The following is an 18458-nucleotide window of genomic DNA, read 5'->3' as shown; positions in this document are numbered from 1 at the left end:
TATATCTCTTTCCTTTTTGAAAGCATTCAATGCTTTGTCCTCAACCAACTTCTGTAGTTGAGAATTCCACAGGCACAATATTCTGTGGATGAAGCAATTTCTCCTCATCTCTGCTGTAAAAGGCCTCTCCTTTATCATATACCATTTGCCTTCTCCACTGCTTGGTGGACCTGCATGTTTATTTTCAGTGACTGCTGTACGAGGATGCCCGGGTGTCATTGCATGTCCCCCTTTTCCCAATCTACTACCATTCAGATACTAATCTGCTTGCTTGTTTTTGTGACCACAGTAGATAACTTCACATTGATATCATGGTCCTGCATCTACATCTGCCATGTTTTTGCCCACTTATTTAACTTCTCCAAATCTCAATCAAGATTCTCTGCATCCTTTTCACAGCATACCTTCCAACCCAGCTTTGTGCCATCTACAAACTTTGAGATATGAGGCATAGTTATAGAATCGTAGAGAGCCCAAGATGCCTTTCAGCCCATTGTGTCTGCACTCACACAAACTACTCTAAATCTTCACTTGTTCCACTTTCCAGCCCACAGTCTTGAATGTTAAGATATTTAAGTCCACATTCAAATACTCTTTAAAGGTTGTCAGATTTACTGCCTCAACTACCGTCTCAAGCAATGCACATTCCCACCACTCTCTGGGAGAAAAAGATCTTCTTTAAACCTCCTGCTTTTTACCTTAAAATTATGCCCCCTTTTTATTGGCCCTTCAACTAAGGGAACGGCTTCTTTCTAAGCGCCCTGTCCATACCCCTCATAATCTATACACCTCAGTCAGGTTCACCCCACCTCGCAACCACCTCCCCCCACCCGCCCACCGCCCCCACCCATTCCTTCTCTGTTTGCTAGAAAAATATACCTTTTATACCTTCTTAACCAACCTGGCCTTCTGCCTTCATGGATCTGTGCATAACTACCCCACGGTCCCTTTGTTCCCCTGAGCTTCCTAGTGTCCTGCCATTCAATGAGCACTCCCTTGTTTTGTTACTTCTTCCAAAGTGCACCACCTTACACGTTTCTGATCTATTCACCTGACCAATCCGTTTACATCTGCCTGTAACCAAAAACTTTCTTCCACACTTTCCACACTGGCCAATCTTCATGTCATCTGCAAACTTATTTACCATCACCCCACATTTTGTTTGTACCATTTATATATATCGCAAGAAGAAAGATGCCTAGCACAGATCCCTGCAGTGCACCACTGGACACCAGCCTCCAGTCACACAAACAACCTTCTACCACCACAGTCTGTCTCTTACCGCTAAGCCAATTTTGATTCTAACTTGCCAAGTTACCCTTGATTCCATATGCTTTTATCTTCTTTATCAGTCTCCAATGTGGGATCTTGTCAAAGGCTTTGCTGAAACCCATTGGTACTGTCAACTTCATTACCCTCTTCATCTAATCATTAACATATATTGTAAATAGCTGGGGTCCAATCACTGATCCCTATCATATTCCTAATCACTGCTAACAAGACCTGACCATTCTCATTCCATTTTGTCAGTCAGTTCTCAACCTATTTCAGTACCTGACCTTCGACCTCATGTGCTTTCTCCCTGTTTATCTCTTCTGTGGGTCCTTATTGAAGGCCTTCTGAAAATCCAAGTGAACCATATCCACTGGCTCCCCCTTATTCACTCTATAGTTAAATCCTCAATAGATTCCAGCAGATTTGTCAAGCACAACTTCCCTTTGTAAAGTCATGCTGACTGTGCCCTACCTTGTCACTATCTTCCAAGTGCTCTGCTCCTACATCTTTTATAATTGACTGTCCGATTTTCTCCACTACCCATGTCAAGCCAATTTATTGCTTTCTCTCACTTACCTTTTTAAATTGTGGGATTACATTAGTTACCCTCCAATCCGCAGGGACTGTTCCAAAGTCAAAAGAATTTTGGAAGATGACCATCAGTACAACTGCTATTTCTAGGACCACTTCCTTAAGTATTCTGAGATGGAATTATCAGGCTCTGGGGATTTAGCTGCATTTATTTTCATTAGTTTCCCCAAAAGTGGAGGAAGACCTAAGTGGTGAAGGCTGCAGATGGTCTTGCAGGATGATCTTTAGCAGGTCTGGGCCTAGAAGTTCCAACTGTAGGCATACTGGCAGGCTTTCATATAACAGACAGGCAGTGCCAGTGACAGTGTTGTGAATATGAATGCTATCTTTCTGAGAGAGGACTTGAACCAGGTTTGTGCTTCATTGTGCTTCATTCCCCAAGGCAATACCTCAGCAATTGTAGTCACCTATAACTGTATAAGGATGTTGCGCTGTAATAATATTATGCAAACCCCTCTGCAAACTGCAATTCACAATCATAACAACATCATTCAGATATTGGATGCTGACCAGTCACATTAGTTATGAATCTGAGACAACCATCATGTCTGGATTCACAAGTGTGTGAATGGTAGTTCTAATGAAGTTCTGAAGAAAGTTCTGAAATTCTACTGAAAAATAGTCATTCTGGACTCACAACATTAACTCTTTCTCTCTGCATAGATGCTTTGTGACCTGCTGAGTTTCTCCAGCATTTTCTGTGTTAGTTTCAGACTTCCAACATTCACATTATTTTGTTTTTATATAAATATGTTAATGGAATGTCACATTCATACTGTCTGGGCTGGACAATAGCTTGTGTGCAAAGCCCTGTGTCAGGTTGGTGCTGGACTCCAGTGCATTGACATTGACCGCAGGATTCCTGGCAGGCCTGAAAACACAAAAAGCATTTTCTTTTGCAGGCTGCCCCCTCAAAGTGCTCATTTGAGGCCTCTGCAACAGAACGTGTATGTAACCTTAATCTCTGGACCAGCTGCCTTGGCAACAGCACAGTCTGTCAGGGGTGTTCACCATGTGAGGTTCCCACTTTGAATCTATCTTCACGGCTACAGTCAGCATGTGTACCTGAGCTGGTGATGCAAGTGTGAAACTACGAAGACAGGACACCATTTTCTTAACTGAGTAATCTTCATAATCTATGTGTTTTTTTCTCCACTGACACCTGCTGATTTTATGCAAGGAAAAGGGCATAAAGAATGTGTTAAAGGGTTTTGGCGATATGGTGAGCTGGAATAGATGGTGGTATAACGTAAGAGGAACACGATTAAATGATTAGCAACTTATGAATAAGAAGCCTGTGTGGATAAGAGAGAAGTTCCCTGTGAGAGGGAGGATTAGGTCTCAGGACCACACTTTCATTTTCATGGATTTAGATTTGCAGTGGGCCACAGCTTCAGCTATAGTCATCCTGACAGTGGTTGGTATCATTTCCTCTAACAGGCTTAGATTACCTCCCGCCGCTTCTGGATTTGTGCCACCTTGACCTACAAGAGAACGAATACTGTATCCGAGTTGCCATCTATTAGGCTGGCATGGCTGTCATGGTTGAAAAACTGGCAGTATGGAAGCTGTGATGTGTGGGTTCAAAACTTGCAATGGTATTCAGTTTGGTGAGGTGAAACGTACAAATGTCAGGCACAAGTTATGATGGATTGAGATTGTTGACAGATGAGTGCTGAATTGTTTAGTGTGTAAGACAAATGGTGCGGTGATAGGGTATTCCACTTGAAGATGCACTCACTGACCTTGACCATTTATGTGATTTCATTTGAACTTCTTAGAGGAGTGCACTCAGATCTTCCATGCTGCCTCCTCATATTGACTTCCATGGCCGTCTGCTTTCATTGCCTTTCAATTAAACATCTGGAGGACACTGAACTCCCCCAATCCCCACCCATATCATGGTCACAGGACTTGTGTCCTCCTTTCCAACTCTTCCACCAAGGCATCCAATCCAGTATCTGCTAACCTTTGAGGCAGACTTTTCATATATTGTGCCACATTTCACTTTTTCCCAGGTCAAGTTCACTTCCCACTCAACTACCAACTCCTGGTTCACTCAAACTGCAGCTCCACTATATTAGCACTAAGTGGTCACAGTTTTGGGAGTCCGACTGATGCATTTAGCCAATGCTTCTTGTTGTCAGTGTTGCTTGCACAGAGGAATCTTGCAGATGAGCAGGCAGCATCAAGTTAGCATGCTGTTTGCATTATACTGAACGGGCATGAGTTAACTGCCCAGAACAATCCCCACACCTACTTTAGTTCCCTATTTCTTTTCTTACCTAGAGTATTTTGCAGTTTGTTTTGAGAATGCATAAATATTAATTCTCATATATAAAGCTTTTAAAACTGAGAAATCAGCTACAGTCCATTGAAACAGTTGTACTATGAGCTGCAGACAGTAACACTGAATGTGTTACTATGCAGATAATTGACGGGAGAGCAGATATTCTCCAAGGTTAACAATGATGCCAATGCCTAAATCTTAAAGGAATCTGCACTGGATCAGACAGAGAGAGAAAGACATCATTTAACTGAATAAGATGGAGTATGTTCTTCTCAGCACAGGTGTCAGCCATTGTTTTGCTTTATTCATCGTGCAATGAGGCACTTACATTATAGCTTTCCTCTACAATTTTACCGCAACTCTTAAAGCTCAATGTAGTTAAAACACATTAATTCATTATTATCTTAAAAGTCAAACTAGGGTTTGCTTACTGTACTATTATTTACTTCACAACAACTGGTGTACTTTGGATTATATTTTGAACGTGGGATTTCCAGTTGAACAAAAGTTCTTTCCAAACTCTTTGGTTCAAATCAGTTTGGCTCAAAGCTGTTCTCTTGTATATTTAAAATGTCAAGAATAACTGTGTGAATAAATGTCAGATTAAATGTGTAAGAGCATATCACAATGAATACCAAACATTTCATCTGTAGAATTAAAAAAATAAAGTGGATATTTATTACTTTAATTGTCATCAATTTGTTCTTGACAAATGAGGATCATATTGTCCATGAATCTTGGTACACACTCATGCATTGGATATTTTTAAAAATGCTAATAGTTTTCATATACAGAAACAGAGGAGTCTGTGTTTTCAAGGAGAACATTGAATTCCACAACTTTTTTTTTATCCTTCCCTTCCTTAAATACATAACCCTGTCAATAAAAACAAAGACTCAAAAAGACTTTTAAAATCCCTTTAATTTTCTGTAAAAAAATTTTAAGTTTCTGTATAGATTAAACACCCAATTTTCAATCATCTTATTCTTTTGATAATTGCCATCTAATTATCTCTAATACTGAACCAATTAAAACAGATTATATCCACCCAGAGTTTTAGAACAGTTAAGATCAATCAAAAATGCCATGTATAAAGACAATATGAATAAATCTTTTTAGATTGTTTGAGACTTCAATAAAGTACTTAAAGTAAGAATAAACACCATCAGAAATGTTGTATTTAATAATGAAAGAAACAGCAATAATTCAATCATATTGAACCTCTAATGTGCAGTTAGTGTTAATTGTCATTTTGGGAACAGGTGGAAAATTGGAAGTTGCGAGTTAACTTTCTATTACACAACCTGTAGCATTTGTGTTTCTATTGGTCGGAACTCGGCCACCCGCCTTCCGGATTCCCACTAACACTATGTGCACGGTCATCCCAACCTACCCACTTGTCATGTTGTTGGGTAGTGCTCCCTCTGGTCTCAGGAGGATGATTCTGAATGGCTTGACTCTAATGGCTAGGCAGCTGCTTTCCATTCATGTCTCGGCTGTTTTGATCAGGAAGTCAGCAAGCAGAATGCCAATGAGGCCTGGCTGTTAAAATGTTTTATATTCCTTTTTATTTTTTCACTAAAATTAATGAAGAGGAGAAAATGCATTGTATAATAGTATGTGAAAAACTACAGCTAAGAATATCCAATTCTTGCAGACAAAGAAAAATGCATTATGACAAGTGTTTGTGTGTGTGTAGAGAACAACTTAAAAATGAACGAAATGATTTCCTGAGTAACCGAAAATTACAACTTATCCTAAAAGCAAGGGTATTGGCACCTTCAAGACAGTATTACCTACACCCACCCACCCTAAACCATTCTTTGTAGTAAGAGCAGGCCATAACAACTTTGATCGGCATTTCCCCAGATGCACCAGGGTCAAAGATAATCATGATTTTTATTTCAATTCTTTAGGCCTGAAAGGAGCCTTCCAAACAAAAGGATTGGCTCACTCCAACATTAATTACCAACATCAACCTAGAACTGCACTGACTTCTAAAAGGGAGTTCAAGAGTTGACATGATAATTGATGGAAAGCTTTTAGAGCTACTAAGGGCCAAATTTCCCTCAAAAAGCCCAGGAACTCCCCTTAGTAGGCTACCTTGTTGTGCAGTGGATTGGTGGAAGATTCATTGGTACTTTCCTCAGTAAAATTTACAGTCATGGAGCCATAGAGTCAAAGGTCTACAGCACAGAAAAAAGCCCTTTGGCGTGTTGAGTCTGTATCAGGCAAAAACAAGGACCTACTTAGTAGCTATTTATTAGTAAGGTTCATGGGTTACATGAATTTAGTATATGTCCAAAATTCCAAGCTCTTCCCAGATGGATTAAAGTTCTCATCTTTCTCCAATCCAGGAACTTTAGGTCATCAATATTTTTACCCCTAATGAAGAGTGAAACAAAACCTCACAAATCAAGCAGAAATCAGACATAAGGGTTTACGCAGTGACTATTTTTGAAGCATGGAATTTCATGAGGCTGATTTGCAGCCAGTTTTAAGGTTTAGCTGCCTATCTACTTGTGCCCACCTATGCGGTCTAGGAGGATGGGGAATCCCTTGAAGTACATAAGGAAACTAGGAAAGAAAGTAAACAAGGAATTAGAAGGGCTAAAAGGGGTCTTGAAAAGTCATTAGCAAACAGGATTATGGAGAATCCCAAGGCTTTTCATACCTATATGTGGAGTCAGAAGAGATAGATGAGGTCCCAAATGAATACTTTGTGTCAGTATTCATCAATGAGAAGGAATTGATGAAAGATGATCTCAGGGAAGGGACTGTCGAGCTTCTAAGCTGAGTTGCTATTAAAAAGGAAGAGGTGTTGTGTGTCTTAAAAAGTATTAGGTAGGTAAGTCCCCAGGTCCTGATGGGATCTATTTCCACAATATTGAGGGAGGAAAGAGAACATATTCCTGGAGCATTGACAGACATCTTTGAATCCTGTTTGGCCACAGGTGAAGTCCCAAAAGATTAGAGTTTAGCCGATGTTGTCCCATTGTTTGAGAAGGGTAACAGGGATAACCCTGGAAATTACAGGTTCTATGAGTCTCACATTGGTGATAGGGAACTTATTGGAAAAGATTCTCAGGGACAAGGTCGATACGCATTTAGAAGCAAATGGATTTATTAACAACTTGATAAGTTTTTTGAGGAGGTGACGAAGATGATTGATGAGGGAAAAACAGCTGATGTTGTCTACATAGATTTCAGATAAAGCCTTTGACAAGGGTCATCATGGCATATTGGTACCAAAGGTGAAGTCACATGACACCAGGTGTGAGGTGGCAAGATGGATACAGAACTAGCTTACCATAGGAGACAGCAGTGAAACGATGCTTTTCAGAATGGAGGGTTGTGATTACTGGTGTTCCACAGGATCACTGCTGGGACCTCTGCTGTTCGTGATCTACATAAATGATTTGGAGGAAACTGTAGCTGGTCTAATTAGTAAGCTTGCAGATGATACAAAGATTGGTGGAGTTGCAGATAGTGAGGAGGATTGTCAATGGATACAGTAGGATATAGATCAGTTTGAGGCATGGGCAGCAAAATGGCAGATGAAGTTTAATGTGGACAAATGTGAGGTGATACATTTTGGAAGGTCAAGTACAGATGGAAATTATAGTGAAGGTGGAGGCACAGGTAGATAAGGTAGTTAAAAAAAAGCCTATGGCATGCTTGCCTTCATTGGCATGGGCATTGAGTATAACGATAGACAAGTTATGCTGCAGCTTCACAGAACTTTAATTAGGCCACACTTGGAATATTATGTACAGTTCTGGTCACCACACTACCAGAAGGATATGGATGCTTTGGAGAGGGTACAGACCAGGTTTATCAGGATGCTGCCTGTTATGGGAGATTTTAGTTAAAAAGAAAGGTTGGATAGACTGGGTTTATTTTCACTGGAACACTGGAGGTTAAGGGGTGACCTGATAAAGTTTATAAGATTGTGAATGGCATGGATAGAGTGGAAAGTATGAGGCTTTTTCCCAGAATGGAGGGGGTCAACTACTGGGGGACACTGGTTCAAGGGGTGAGGAGGCAAGCTTAAAAGAGATGTGCGAGGCAAGTTTTTCACAAGAATGGTGAGTGCCTGGAATGCTTTGCCAGAGGAGGTAGTGGAAACAGACATGATAGCAGCACTCAAAAAGCACTTGGACGAATACATGAATAGGAAGGGCATAGAGGGATACAGATCCTGTAAATGAAGATAGTTTTAGTATGGAAGGGCAAAATGTCACAGCGCAGGCTTGGAGGGCTGAAGGGCCTGTTCTTGTGCTGACTGTTCTTTGTTCACCTTTCTTTCTCTGAGTAGCTACATAAAAAGAGGAAGTATGAGATATTGATGGAACAGTCAATGAAAACAAAACATTATTTCCAACTGTCCTGAATATGACTGATCAAATTAGCTGTTCATATATCAATTCTCATTAAGTTTATCTTAGCACTTTGCCACACACTTCGCACTCAGGGACTCTGGTTCTTCCCTGCTAAGTGCTGTGCACTTTTTGCATGACAAAACCTTCTGTGACGACAGAAAAGTAGAACTTTTTACAATAATGAATAAGCCATTGCTGCTTTCTGTTTTATTCAGAATGCAGTCAAACTCAATCAGTGGGCAACTGGTAAAGTGAAATATACGAATGAAATGTCAGTGTTGGGGATGATAAATCGGTGTTGGTCAGTTAAATTACTAGCAACAACAATAAAAGATCTGACAGATTCTATTTTTTTTTCAAGCTACAGCTAGCACCTCTTTTGTGTTTCTTTGTTTCTGAGGATACCTGTTCATTTTATACATTCACTCCATCTCAGTTGCCTAGGGCAGTACGTCATTGAGATTGAGAGACATCTCATCACCAAGGCTGCCCTGAAAATATATCGTCAGTGGTCTGATAATGTTGCCACTGCCTGCCTGATTTTCCCATCCTCTTTTATAGGTGGCACTTGATCAGTAGTGGTGAAGGTCAATAGTTCAGGTCAGAAAGAATCTGCAAACTCCTTGCCTGGTCTCATGGAACATTGGACTCTAAGTGTTGTGTCTCTGTTTCAAAGCATAGCAGCATTTTTGACATTAAATTTAGATTGTAGTGGTACAAAGCAAGATATTCAATCGAGATCTGAAGTTTGAACAAAATCTGGTCACAACTAATGCATTTGTGCAAATCAGTAAATTAATGGCTGTTTGGAGTCCCATTATCACAGGAGTTTAAAACCAAAACATAAAACTCAGTAATTCCAATTCTATTGAGCTCTGTGTTTCCAAAAAATACACGTTCTACAAACTCAAGCATGTAAAAGTGGAAGCTTGTTTAATATTGCTCTACCATCATCCTGAAAGGCATAATTAGAGTACACATTGGAACTGATTAAAGTTACAGAATCATTGTCTCCTTTTGCATTAACAATATATACAATATAAAATAAATACATTTACACAAATGGACATTTGTCAGAGCACACAGTATGATACACGTCACAAAAATATACAGTTGATTGTTTACAGATGTGAAGCACAAAGCTTGCCTAGACCTACAGACATGGTTTTTCACTACAGGTTAAACTTCAACTCCTGGTATTTGTAGCTTTTTTAAAACTTTTTTTCTGCTTTTAAACTTTGCATGTAAGACTGCCATAAATTGTTTGTTGGCAGGTAAACACAGATGCATAAATAATTTAAATACAACCACCAACACCCAACATTCTGTTCTATATAAGAAAAATAGCTGTTTATAATTTTTTCATATTATTTTGAAACTCGTCTGTTTTAAAATGCAAATAGTGGAATAAATATTTGTTCTGATTGAAATGCAAGTGCAACTGTTGAAGAGTCACACAATCATATTGCCATAATTAAACAGAAAATAAAGATAATCATAAAGAAAAAAAATAGATACAGCTTAAAACATAGAACCTTTATTTTAACTATCTCATTTTGCTGTTCTGAGCACTGGTAAATGAGATTTTGCTGCTGGTTCTAACCATAAGCATAAACAAAATAAACCTTAAATCCTTCCCTTGCACTCCACAGAGCTAAGCTCCTGTTACTCAAAATCAGCACCTTACTCCCAGGAGTTGGATTTTTTTTAAGGGTCGTGCCAGTTTCTTAGTTCCCTATTACAGCTATAAACTTCAAGTTATTGACCACCTGAATGAGCTGCTAATGATGAATAAAGTCTAGAATCACAGTACAGTCAATTCTCTACTGAGAAACCACAATCTACTATATAGTCTCGTACGGCTAATGATACACAGTATTTATAGCACAAGGTTGATGCATACCATCAACCTTTTTGTCTTTTTCTTTTTTTTGTTCAAAGCACACAATGTAGCAGTAGTTTGGGAAACTTGTCTGCACCAAAAACTTGTAACGACACAAAGCTGGTTTTAACAACCATTTGAGATGTTTGAACATAGCTATATTTACAGCATTTAAAAATTAGACATTTACCTATTGTTTGGAAATATTCAAATTCTTTTCTAAGATATACATTGTTATTCTACAATAAACTGTTACACAAAATATCCCTTTTTAAATTAATGATTTAAATGTGTATTGTTGGAAGAGATATTTGTTCTGATTCTTAAACTATTTGTTCTTATTATTAATAGGAGCAATCTTATCACCAGTAAGGAATAGAATACACTATCTCCTGAGGAATTTTACATCCATTACTGTCTCTAATTCTACCCTGTGTCTAATGCGTACAATCACAAGAATCTAACACCACAATAAGAACAAGACAACAGTCTTTGAATTCAACTAAAAATTAGAAGAACACAGCAAACATGAAACATTGCAAGCTGAACTACAACATTTTTTTTGTTTCCAATACATGACCTCAGGTTAGGCTCACAATCTTTGATTACATAAGTGTACACAGAAGAGGATGTCACATGGTACAACAGGGAGCAGCTATTAATACTGACATTTGAGTACTTGGTACAGGTTAGCGCCTTCATTTGTTTTAAAATGTAGCAAATGTAGCTTTTAAGGGGGAGGAAAAACATCTGATTAGATGCTAAATCAAATTTACACCTTAACAGTCATGTTTTGAATGGTTAATAAATATGCCTGTAAAGTACATTATTTTACATTAGTACCATATTTCCAAGGTATACTGGGGCAAGCTAGTGTATAATCTTGTTGCGTTGGATTCAATTGTCAGATCAACTAGCCTATTAATAATGGTGTAATCTAATTGCAATAATGAACTTGAAGCTATGTATTACCGTGTGTTAAAGAAGTTGAGGATTTTGACTGAACTGGCACTCAACATAAATTGCATCCATAAAAAGTATGCACCTTCTCATTCACTATTGCTTAAGATAAATTCACAGATTAATAAAATGGCTGTAGTGGTAAAGCTGGTACAAAAAACCCATAAACAACATCAACAACAAAGGTTTTAAAAAAAGTTTTGTTTGTTCTTCATAACTGTCCATCGTTTTTCCAGCCAGCAAATAAATGCAGTATTTTCAGTATTGCGTGACTGAGTAAAGCTCACTATTCCCTGAAATAGACATAGTTCCTAACCTAAGAAATATCTGGAAGACTTGAAAACAATTAAGGAATTAAATGGCTGTAACTGATCTAAGGTGGAAAAAATGCAATGAGAAGAAGCAGCCAATGCAACGCTGCTCCGTTGCCTAATTACAGACTGTTCATATGGAACCTAATACTGCATTCAGTCAATGCGCTGTACTGCTAGGTAAAACAGTTGTCAGTCTGAATCCTTTGTTGATGGGGATATTTCTCTTTATTATTAGTTCAATGGCATCCACATTATGGATTCCCATCCTTTGGCAGGGCTGGCTTCCTTCTCTCTCTTCATTTAGAGACCTCATTTAAAAAGTTCAACAGCAAAATCTGCATGAAAAAATCCTAGAAGAATGAGAAGTTGAAAGCTGCTTCACAGTCATACTGCTAAATATCAGTGCAGTTCTTTTTTTTCAATTAAACACTACAGTTAACTTTTGTCTGGTTCAATTCCTACGTTTCTTCCCTTTGCTGTGGCCTAACCCATTCTGTGTGGTTTCATGGGAAGGCCTAGGATCCTCTAGTCAGACCTTGGCCTCCAGCATTTCCAAGAATAGTTTGTGCATGGGAACTTTTCCTTCCAGTTTGATGTTGTAGAAATGCTGCACAGCTTTGGTAGAGGTCTGCCGGAGAAGAGGGAGAGTCATCAGTAGCTTACCAGCACGGCGTGGATCTTCCCCATGCTGCCCAGCTTCATAGTCCTGCAGGGCCTCATGCAAGACATCTTGCAGCTTCTGAACAGCCTCAACATCTTCTATGTGCATTGAATCTATACAAGACAACATGAAAACTCTGTTAACACCACTGCTCTTAAAGAAAGAGTACATTGTATTTTGACATTTAAATATGTTTAACTTATGGTTCAAGTACTTAATGTTTCAGCATTCTTAAAATGTTGATCAGATACTTGTACATAACTACAAGTTTATACAGAACACTCCAAACTTTCAAATGAAGGAAAAAAAATGGCTCTTTCACTGAAAAGGATCCAATATTGGATTGTGTTCTCTAGATTTTGGCTGCAAAACCAAAGTATTTACCAATGTACATTTTATAATTTAAATTCCGTTAATTATCCTTGTCAGCCTCAGCCCCAAAGGACTACGCAAGAAGAAAAAGAAGAATTGCCCTATCAACTTATCTCTATCAATGATATAATGAAACTTACTGAATAGCTACAAATGGACAACAATGACAGCAATTAATACTGTAATTTATAAACAACGAGGATCTAACAGTGAAATGTTAAAATAAGTTTAACATTATGATTGAAGAGAGGAAAATAATATTCTAAATGGAACAGCTTTCAGTGAAGTGAAGCAAAACTAGCTTTTAATCTGAATATCAAGGGTACTTCCATCTGTATTAATACTTTGCTTTCATATTTCTACCGCAATGGATAATTAAGTTCTGTATTGTTTCCAATTTATTTCAGTGAGCCTGTTTTTCTCTCTTTCATTTATTTCTGCTTGTTTTAAAGAGCATTTCACATGAATCAGCAAATCAAATGCTGCAAAATGACTTGCACTGACAAGTTCTGTTGTTAATGAAACTAGGAGTGCTTTCTACAATCTGTAGTTTCTAAATTATGAAGATTAGTACGCTTAAACTTCCTGCAATTTTTTTTTTTCAGATTGTGACTGTGTATGACAGCTCATTCCAAAGTATTTGCTGCATTCCAGGTCAGCTCCTGTAGGTTCGTCTTGATTGTTCCTGAATTGCTGAAACCCACTATTAATCAGCTACCCTCGGATCTGAGTCCGAAACAGTTTAACCCTCACATCATGAAACCTAAATGGCATTTTGGCCTGGTATGCAAAACAGAACATGTACAAATATACATCGTATACAGACAAAATCAAATCAGAAGCTAGGTCAATGTTTCAAACCAATCTAATAAAGTAGGCAAGAAAATGTATTGGCTCTCTCAATTTATAGAGTGCAGAAACATCATGACAGCTGAAAGCTTACTGCTCCCAGAAATTCTTGTTCCCTCATACAGAGTAGTAAACTGCCAACAACAGTTGCTGAGACAAATAGAAAAAGTGCAACTTTTTGTTGAAACAATTTCCCTCCCATCAATCTGGGAATTTGCACATCAATATATGAGATGAACTGTTAATTACAAAATCAATTAAAAAATAATTTTCAAAACAGTCACGCTTTGGTTCTCTGGGGTACAATTTGGCAGAAGGTTCATCTCGGACCCACCAAATCAAGGGCTGTCATCCGAAAATAAGCAAAAGCAATCTGGTTTTTCATTTTTCAGCGTGGCTGAGCCCAGCCTGAGATTGATCAGCACATATGGCCTCAGAAAACAAACTGTCAATACCTTGAATGCTGTAGAATTTGAACAAATGGCTGTCCTCCCATTCAGCTACTCATTGCATTCCATTTAACAGATTTTATTGACAGTTTCCTTCTTGTAATTAAAGAGAAAACTACTGGCCGGCAACCAAGATAAAGTTCAAAGATTAGGTCAAAACAAAAGAAGGCAGGGGGAAATAGAGGGACATGGCGTGATTGTCAACGGTACACAACATCAGAGCTGTTATTGACATACAGGTAGCTAACGATCAGCATGTTATTAAAGAGTGATCTATCATGAACTTTATGCAAATGTTAAAGTGCCTAAAGACCACGATAAAGCATTGGGGAGAAGGCAAAGAACAACAAAGCACAAACGATTTTATTCATGATTCATTCCCAATTGCTTCTGCACTTTAAATTCAAATCTGGATAACGTACATGCTTGAAACGTTAACCTCTTTTGTGCTGGTGCTGTTAATGCACTCATGAGAAACAAAATCTGCTTTTCAGATTTTTATGTTTATTAATGAATATACCGAAACCAAATGTCAGCTTACTGAAGACAGGTTTTACTTCTGTTAAATAAGATTGAAGCAGTACAGTACATCTGACTTCATGAAAGTAGCAACATAATTAAGTTTGCACTTCCAATTATGTAGCACTGTAATTAGTGATATCACTTTTTTGTATATCGCCAATTGCTTTCGTCCAACAATGAATACTTTGACAACAGAAGTAGAATGCATTTGAAATACTCAGGCAGTCTGGCAGCATCTGTGGAGAAAGAAACAGAGTTAACATATCAAGTCCATTACGATTCTTCTTCGGAATTTTACCTCACTTCTGAAGGAGAGTCATACGTGACTTAATATTTTAACTCTGTTTCCCTCTCCACAGATGCTGTCAGGCCCACTAAGTTTCTCCTGCACCTTTGGTTCTTATTTCAGGTTCCCAGCATCCATAATGTTTTGCTTTGATTTTAAGGTTTTTTTTGCCTTATCATAAAGCATGAAGCAAGCATGAGCTTGAGACATTGGCTTTTGACTACAAAATAAGTATATGTGTAAACCAAGAAAAAACCTTTCATTTTTATAGGTGACTTTGCCAACATAGAAGGACTTAGATGGGTTTGCGGAGTAGATGAGAAAGACAATGACTTGTTGAAACTGTGTATAGTCAAGCAGATCTGCCAACCTGAATTAGCGAGCGCTATAGCTTTGAGGGTGACAAACTCTTCTTTCTCCAGCTTCATGCTCTTGTATTTCTTTACCAGCTGCAATATGGCATTATTCAAATCAAGCAGCCCAGCTAACTTTGACTGGTCTTCATCCATGATGTAGTCTTCAGCATATACCAGCTCATCCTCAAAAGACAATGACCTGTACACAATCCCCAAGATCAGAATCTCCATCCAGGCACTCTGGAGGAGGCTCATCTGATCAGCCAGAGATAATGTGGAGAATCCTGTAAAGGGGAGGAAAAAAAAGGACATAACAACATTATAATGTCACACATTGTGGACACATATACCCAAGATTATGAAATACAGCAAATTGCTTTCATTTCTTTGCAACTAAAACAGAAATCCACAAAAACAAATAGCTTGTTTGCTTTCCATATTGCAAGGGATTTTATTTAGGATGGTAGGGAAGGGCACAGTTGTCTTTTGTAGCAGGTTGGGGAGGGGGGGGGAGGGAGGTGTGTTGGGCGGCAAGGTGAGAAATCCTGAGTTAATCAAAAAAAATTCTGATGCTTGTAGAGAGAGAAGTAAATGAGCAGGGATTGCCATTTCTTTGATTAAATGCTGTAAATCATGGTTTGGCTCTAAGGAAACTTTATAGGTTTTACTACAATCTCATTTTGCAGCATGACAAACATTTCAAATTTATTTTGTTCTGTCAGTGTTATCACATATTTAATATCACATTAATATCATGAAATTTTAATATATATTGCTCAACTGTACTGCTCTGATTAATTGTTTGATGATGCAAACATGTTGGTAAGGACTTCTTATATTCTTGTAGGGCAGAGGTCATAATAGGATCATTCTATCCTACTGCACTGAACTAGCATTCTGTTTGATTGTGATTTTCTACCTATTCACTCTGTTACAAACTGGAAGCTATGGCTCTTGAACATCACTTAGATTAAACTACTGACATAAATGCATGTGGTGGTATCATTTTTTAACCTTTATGATTCAACAGATATGTTGATGAATAATTACTTGACAATACAAAACTGAAATATTGTTAAGAGGAGAGACGAATTTGAAACTTCTCATTTTGCAGCAAGATGAAAAGTTTTGGTTTCTTCTCTACTTTGTGCAATGTTGAAGTTCTGATGCCATTCAAGAATTTAGGTGGATATAGAACCTAAAGTTGGCATTGAGACACAAGGGTTTTGGAATTCAATGTAAATGGGGTAATAAGTGATTGAAGCCCTCGTTTATAACTTATTTCAAACTTCAAATCTATTTTACACAGAAATTTCTTTCTTTTCGATAATATATATCCGAATGCCATTGCTTTCACAATTGGTAAGAGAAAGTTAACGCTGGTGTGATAAGAGACTAGCAAATTTCTCCTGTTTTATCAGGGGAGGAGGAATTTTAAAGCATCTGTTCAGGTAAGGCTGTCACACTGAAGGCTTCGCTACATGAATCAGTTTGCTTCATCCCTGTCTAACTATAACACTAATGACAAACAGCTCATTATATGCCTTTCAGCCTATTGTTTATACCAGCCACGGTACTAATTCATTATCTCCTCACTATTAAGATATACATCTTATTAACTGTACAGGAATGGTTTACAGCTTTTGAGGTGGATTTTCTGGCCTGCCAATGGCATGCAACGGATTGCCAATTGGCAGAGCAGACCAAAAGCACTTAATAAAATCATCAAAGGCAATTAATGTGTGTGTGTGTGTGTGTGTGTGTGTGTGTGTGCGTATGTGTGTGTGTGTGTGTGTGTGTGTGCGCGTATGTGTGTGTGTGTATGTGCATTTACACATGTGCAAGCACTCACACACATTTAAAGGGAGTGTGGAAAGGGATGGCAGGTAATAAATTATGGCAATAACTGTCAACAGCCGAAGTCATGACCAATAACAACATGATTATTGAACATATTTATTTATTCTGCTTTTTTTAAGCAACACCATTTCTAAAAAGGTCAGGTTGTCCACTCTTGACAGAAGGAGGACCACCACAGTTCACAGAATACTGTAATGCAAAGTATGTAAGATGACTCTTAAATGCAGGTTCTCTTGTATATACTTAATATGGAAGTTGTGTCCATCCCACTCGGTTTCAGTGATAACATACTGTACTCACAGAGGTAATCAGCCTCAATTTTTCAAATCATAAATGGATGCCTTACTTGCAGGTACTTTATAACAATGTACAAAAGATTAATCAGGTAATACAGGTTTACTTATAAAGATGTGCTGGAGTTTAAGGCACACATACAGCAGACCCTGTATGGTGAGCAACTAAGGTGGTGACAACCAATGCCTGCATTAGTGGTTCACTTTTATATTTACTCTATTAATCACACTGCGCTTTTGAAGTAATATTTTGAGGGTTTACTTATATGCTGACATTTACACTAAATTGGAAGGTCCTTGAAAACTGCATAAGGATCTCCACGAACAATTAACCGAAGCTCACTGATTACAATGCAGGCAGCATGTCACATTTGTGCTGCCTAGTCATTCCAATTATTTCACTGACCATCTAGCGCAGACCTCTGGACACGTCAGCAAGGGAGCCAATATGGTGGTTGTCTGGCATCACTTGAAGATTGCTAGCAATGCATCAAGCTAATCTGTACTGCTGAAAAGGGTATTATGGATGGAGCAGGTTCTGGCAAGTGCAACTGCCCTATGAAACATTGACTAATGAGAGACAGCAGGCTTCAGTGTTCTTGGAGAAAGTGAGCACTGCAGATACTGGAGATCAGAGTCGAACAGTGTGGTGCTGGAAAAGCACAGCCAGTCAGGCAGCATCCGAGGAATGGGAGAATTGATGTTTTGGGCAAAAGCTCTTCATCAGAAGGGCTTATGATTGAAACATCAATTCTCCCGCTTCTCGGATGTTGCCTGACCAGCTGTGCTTTTCCAGCACCACACTCTTCGACTTCAGATTTCTTGGGCTCTGCACTGGAGGCCTTACCGGAGGAAATGGGATATCCTGTAGCCATATAATGCCAAGTGGCCCTCCAGATACACGCCCGGGGCTTATGGGAGTAAATTGCTATGAAAGGCATCTTCAACAAACAACTGGAGTACTGCTGGAGAATGTGGATGTAGTGTCACAAGAAATTCAATTACCTCACAACAGGAGTCAAGATCAGTGAATGCATCCTCAAATGGTGACTACATTTCTAGTCTAAGACCACTGAATTCACCACACTCAACTAATCAACAGTCTCAACTTACTCG

At 38.5% G+C, this 18458-nt stretch overlaps 1 protein-coding gene across 11 annotated transcripts in view; it reads right to left on the bottom strand.

Annotated features, from left to right (window-relative positions):
• Positions 1 to 9454: 9454 nt before the first annotated feature.
• esrrga (estrogen-related receptor gamma a) overlaps positions 9455 to 18458 on the bottom strand; it is a 241379-nt gene continuing 232375 nt past the window's right edge. For all 11 annotated transcript variants that reach the window (XM_072580775.1, XM_072580778.1, XM_072580772.1 and 8 more), the window contains 2 exons: positions 15204 to 15473; positions 9455 to 12468 (listed from right to left, as the gene is read on the bottom strand). In XM_072580775.1, coding sequence (XP_072436876.1) covers positions 12224 to 12468; positions 15204 to 15473 — 515 coding nt within the window. In that variant the 3' untranslated portion in view covers positions 9455 to 12223. The remainder of the gene's footprint in view (positions 12469 to 15203; positions 15474 to 18458) is intronic.

The sequence above is a fragment of the Chiloscyllium punctatum genome, chromosome 11 (genome assembly GCF_047496795.1).
Source record: "Chiloscyllium punctatum isolate Juve2018m chromosome 11, sChiPun1.3, whole genome shotgun sequence".
NCBI classification, from domain to species: domain Eukaryota; kingdom Metazoa; phylum Chordata; class Chondrichthyes; order Orectolobiformes; family Hemiscylliidae; genus Chiloscyllium; species Chiloscyllium punctatum.
Note: the sequence above shows the minus strand (reverse complement) of the source record. Positions and strands in the feature narration are given on the sequence as shown.